Below are 4,556 nucleotides of genomic sequence, written 5' to 3' on the forward strand. Positions count from 1 at the left end.
AACAGCTTGGAGCGAGCCTGCCGCGGGGCCCCTGGCCTGTCCTCCGGCAGCACCGGCATCACCAGCACTGCCAAGGGTGAGCGCCGGCGGGCCGGGGCTGCTATAGGGGCAGAGCCCTGCAGGAAGCCCTGGGATGGATGGGGGCTTTCTGCTCGGTCAGCAGGGATGGGAAGGATGCAGAAGGCAATGCCCTGTATGCCCATGATTGTTTTTTCTAATGAATCCCATTACACTGTAATGATTCCTAATTGTCCTCCTGCTTCTTGCCTGGGGACTTGGATGTGCCCACGATACGGATGCAGGAGAGGGCTGTGTCCCCAGCTCGCTCACGCTATTCCAGGCTATTTTGGTACCCTTAACCCTCACCGGCGCGCACATCTCTGGCTGCTGGAGGGCAGCCACGGTACTCGGAGGAAGCCCGGGGTCCCCTGGCGCTGCCGAGTTCCCGGCTGCCTGGGGTGGTGGTGGCACAGCCAGGACTCGTTTGCTGCTCGCAAGAATTACTGGGCAATAAAATCTAACAGCTTTGCTTATTTGTGCCAAAGCTCCTTCCCTGCGGGAGGCATTAGTTACAGCCTGGTAGCCAAAACCTGCAAATAGTGCCTAGTCTTATTTTTAAAGGGTATGTAGACCCAAGAGAGAGAATAGCGGCTGTTGCAGGGGGTGATGGCAGTGCCAGGTGCTGCCCTCATTCTTGTATGGCCTCAAGTTGCCCCAGGGGAGGTTTGGGTTGGATATTAGGAAGAATTTCTTCACCCAAAGGGTTGTCAGACGCTGGCACAGGCTGCCCAGGGAAGTGGTGGAGTCCCCATCCCTGGAGGGATTTAAAAGATGTGTAGATGTGGTGCTTAGGGACGTGGTTTAGTGGTGGGCTTGGCAGTGCCAGGTTAACGGTTGGACTCGATGACCTTAAAGGTCTTTTCCACCCTAAACGGTTCTGTGATTCTGTGTTGCATTTGGGGAGGGCGCGGGGAAGTGGCTGCAGGGCCAGGCACCCCCCCGTCCTGGCCCCATCGCGAGGGGTGACCCTGCCCCTTTGGAGGAGCGTGGGAATGGCGCAGGGAAGGAGATCGCTGAACCCTGCCAGGACGCCGAGCAAGCTGCTGAGCCGGCTGCTCGAGCGGTGGGTTTGTGGCAGGGCGGGGAAGCCCGCAGTGAGGCTGCACTTGGGGAACAGCGCAGCGAGGGCAGGAGCAGGGGAGCTGCACCGGGTTTCAAAAGTCACGGCAGTTAACGTCTGCTCCCGGCTTCGTAGCAATCTCTCCCGCTGCAGCAGAGAAGAGAAAAGTTTCTAAGTGCAAGGCTGGAAAACTCGAGGGCCGGGAAATTTCTCTTAGCATCACCTGAAACACAGGACTTCTTTTTTCTGCTTTAATCCAAAGCAGATTTCCCGGCAGAGAGGGCGGTGCTGGAGCAGCAACCGCGTTAGCTGCGGTTGGGCGTGCGAGTCACCTGCGTGTGTCTGGCTCAGGCAGCCTGGTGGCATTTTTGGCGGTGATCCCCAGCACGGCAGGGAAACCCTGTGTGCCTGGACTGGGGAGCAGGACACATGCTGCCAGGGCACAGCCTTGCTTTTAGGAGCTGGAAATTGGTACGGCATCCTCTCGTCGTCGAGTGGGATGGAGAGGAGAGAGACAAGCTGTAAAAGGAGACAGCGTTGGAGGGGACGTGGCAGGAGGAGGGTCGGCTCTGGGGACAGGCTTGGGCTCGATAGGTTCTAAAGGGGAACCAGCAGCACCTGAGCATCTCAAACCCTTTGCACCAACAGGGAGTGTGCAGTCTGCAAAAGGAGAGGCCAGTGATGAAGATGAAGAGACAGAGTATTTTGATGCCATGGAGGATGCACCAGCTTTTATCACTGTAACTGCAGACCCCAAGCACCACAGGTACGAGCCTCTGCCCCAGGACCACACGTTGCATGGTGCAACCTGGTGAAACCTGCTGTGAGTGCAGGAAGAGCAGGGGAGAGATGGTTTGCACGGCGTTGTCCTTGGGCTTGAGGGCAGCATCCTCTCCCGCGGGGTCATTCTGTGTGCAAACGGGCTGCCTCTGCCCAGGGCTCCGTACTGCGCCTGTCTGCTCTTGCATTCCTGGAGCGAGTGAGGCTGAGGATGGCCCCAGCTATAGCAAAGCAGGTGAGGAAGGGCAGGTGTCAAAACCTGTGCTGTGGGAAAGCTGAGTCCTCTGCCTCAGCACCTGATGTGAGCTCAAGGGGAGCCTGGGCAGAGACTTGGAGGGAGATCCCTTGGAGCACTGGGCAGAAGCAGGGAGTACCTTGCCTTTGTCTGCCTTCACCGGCTCTTACACCTCCGTGGGCATCCATCTGGGCTGGAGGCACCTGTGGTCTGTGCCACGGTCCCATCGCTGGGCTCGCTGGCAAAAGCAGAGGCTCTCTGCCCCCAGGCCAGGACACACCGTGCTGAGCACCCCTTCCCGCCGCCCGCGCACGGCCTCCGTCACCCTGTTGCGTTCCTGGCAGCACCCCGGGATGGTGCAGGGAGATGCTCCGGGTGATGTTGGCTGTGCTGCACCAGCCCCGGCTCTTCTCCCCCCTTCTCTGCCCTGTCTGGTGTTTACCAGCCGGTGCTTTCTTCCCCGCAGGCGTTCGGGCAGTAACCTGAGTGGGGCCAGCGAGGGCCACCCCGAGGACTGGAACCTGGAGGACAGCGTGAGTTGACCGGGCAGAGCGGGAGGCACGGTCCTGGAGGGGTGAAAGCAGGGGAAGGGAGCAGGAGAGGAGGGGGTGGTTGGAGAAATTCTCCAACTGGGTCCCTCCCGTGCCTCCAAGATGGAGCGGAGCTGGTTGCTGTCTGAGCTGTGGGCCGGGGCCAGATGTCAGCACTCTTAGGGCAGCACCCCAAACACCCTCCGAAGTGTTGGGGGGCAGTGGCACCCTGGAGAACAGCCTTCTGGTGATGCTCCCCAGCACAAGTGTGCACAGTGTCAGCTGAGCTGTGGTTGCTGCTCCCGGGAGCTGCCGGGTCTGGCTGGGTCACGCTGGGCCGGTCTGGCTTAGACCTGTGTTTCTTCTGTTGCTTTCACAGGTCTTTGAAAGCTCAAATCAAAGCAGCTACAATGAGTCCACTTGCAAAGATCTCCTGCCGAAGAAAAGGAGACGGACTCGCATCCCCGACAAACCCAACTACAGCCTTAACCTCTGGAGCATCATGAAAAACTGCATTGGCAAAGAGCTCTCCAAGATCCCCATGCCCGTAAGTGAGCGTGTCCCAGGCACCGAGGGCCGGCCGAGAGGGTCCTGCTGTGATGCCGGTGTTGAGGATTTAGTTTGGGCACGGCTCTGGGCTGTGCAGAGGATTCGGATTATGGCTCCAGGGGGTCCTGCGAGGTTCTGTGGCAGCACCCGCTCGCTGCCTGCCAACCCCGACCTGGGGGACTGGATTTTGCATGGGCAGAGCCCTCTGAAACCACCTCACTCTGCTCCCCAGCCCTGCTCTGCAGCGCTGAGTGTCCTCACTGCTCAGCTCTCCTGACTCTAAGCCCTTCATTTTTCCCTGCAACTTATTTTCCCCTTGAAGTCACCCATCTGCTGCCAGAGAGCCGGCACAGCCAGAAGGCTACACCAGCCGGGCAGGAGGAGGCTGTCCTCCGCAGCACGGAGCTGCAGTGCTAATTGCTTTGTGGTAAACGGCTCTGACATCGTGGCTGTTACATGAGGGACTATTTGAATTGGATCAGCTCGCTCTTTGGGACTGATCCGTTCTCCCGTGCCAGCTGCAGAGAGCCCTGGCAGCTTGCTCACACGAGTCCCAGGGCAAGCTGGAGCAGAGGGGACACTGCCCAAGTGTCCTCTGCAAATCCAGCTGTTGCAGAGGCAGGGAGGGAACCAGGACACCTTGAATCCCTGTGGATTCACACGTTTCACCCAGGGGCTGGCAGAAGAGACCTTGTTGCTGATCACGCTTTCCCCAGTGTGTGTCCCAGGGAGCAGCCGCGCCTGCACCGACAGCGCGGCAGGGCCGCATTTTACCCCAGGGACACAAAGTACTTTTATTTTCCTTGCAAAGAGTGGCCTTTTGGTGAAGGAGATGCCGTGGGGACAATTTACAGCACTGCTGGGTGCTGCTGGGTTTGCTCCTTGGGGCGAAGGCTTCCTGTGGATGGGCAGCCGAGGGGTTGCTGGGAGGGGGGCAAGCAGCCCCCCTTGCATGGGCTGCCGCAGAGGGTCAGTGGAATGTCCGTTTAATTCCTGCAGATAAATAACCCTGTGCCTCGTACAGCCAGATGAAGTGCTGCCCACAGCAAAGCTCCCCCAAAGCTACAGCCATTTTTTTCAGAGCAAACGAGCCCTTTCCAGGCTGCTGCTTCTCTAGGAGGTCTTCATCAGCCCAGTAAGCAGCATGGATGGGACTGGGTGCCATCATAAGGAATCCATTTCCCCCAAAAGCATGAAGTCCTGGCAAGCTTAGGAGAGCTGTGAAACAGCTGGGGGGGACCGGGGGTTATTGTGGCACTGACTGGAGTGGAAGTAGCCCAGCAAAGCGTGAACCGTAGCCCTGGAGCTGTAGTCAGGGTCCGTCCTTTGCTGGATAGAGGGG

At 58.9% G+C, this 4,556-nt stretch overlaps 1 protein-coding gene across 1 annotated transcript in view; it reads left to right on the plus strand.

The window, feature by feature from the left end:
- The window catches only part of OSBP2 (oxysterol binding protein 2), a 30,700-nt gene that overhangs the window by 16,924 nt on the left and 9,220 nt on the right, over nucleotides 1-4,556 (plus strand). Inside the window, exons 4-7 of the mRNA XM_009698756.1 lie at nucleotides 1-76; nucleotides 1,769-1,886; nucleotides 2,602-2,668; nucleotides 3,045-3,212. Coding sequence (XP_009697058.1) covers nucleotides 1-76; nucleotides 1,769-1,886; nucleotides 2,602-2,668; nucleotides 3,045-3,212 — 429 coding nt within the window. The remainder of the gene's footprint in view (nucleotides 77-1,768; nucleotides 1,887-2,601; nucleotides 2,669-3,044; nucleotides 3,213-4,556) is intronic.

This window comes from Cariama cristata, unplaced genomic scaffold, assembly GCF_000690535.1.
Source record: "Cariama cristata isolate BGI_N322 unplaced genomic scaffold, ASM69053v1 scaffold24124, whole genome shotgun sequence".
Lineage (NCBI taxonomy): Eukaryota > Metazoa > Chordata > Aves > Cariamiformes > Cariamidae > Cariama > Cariama cristata.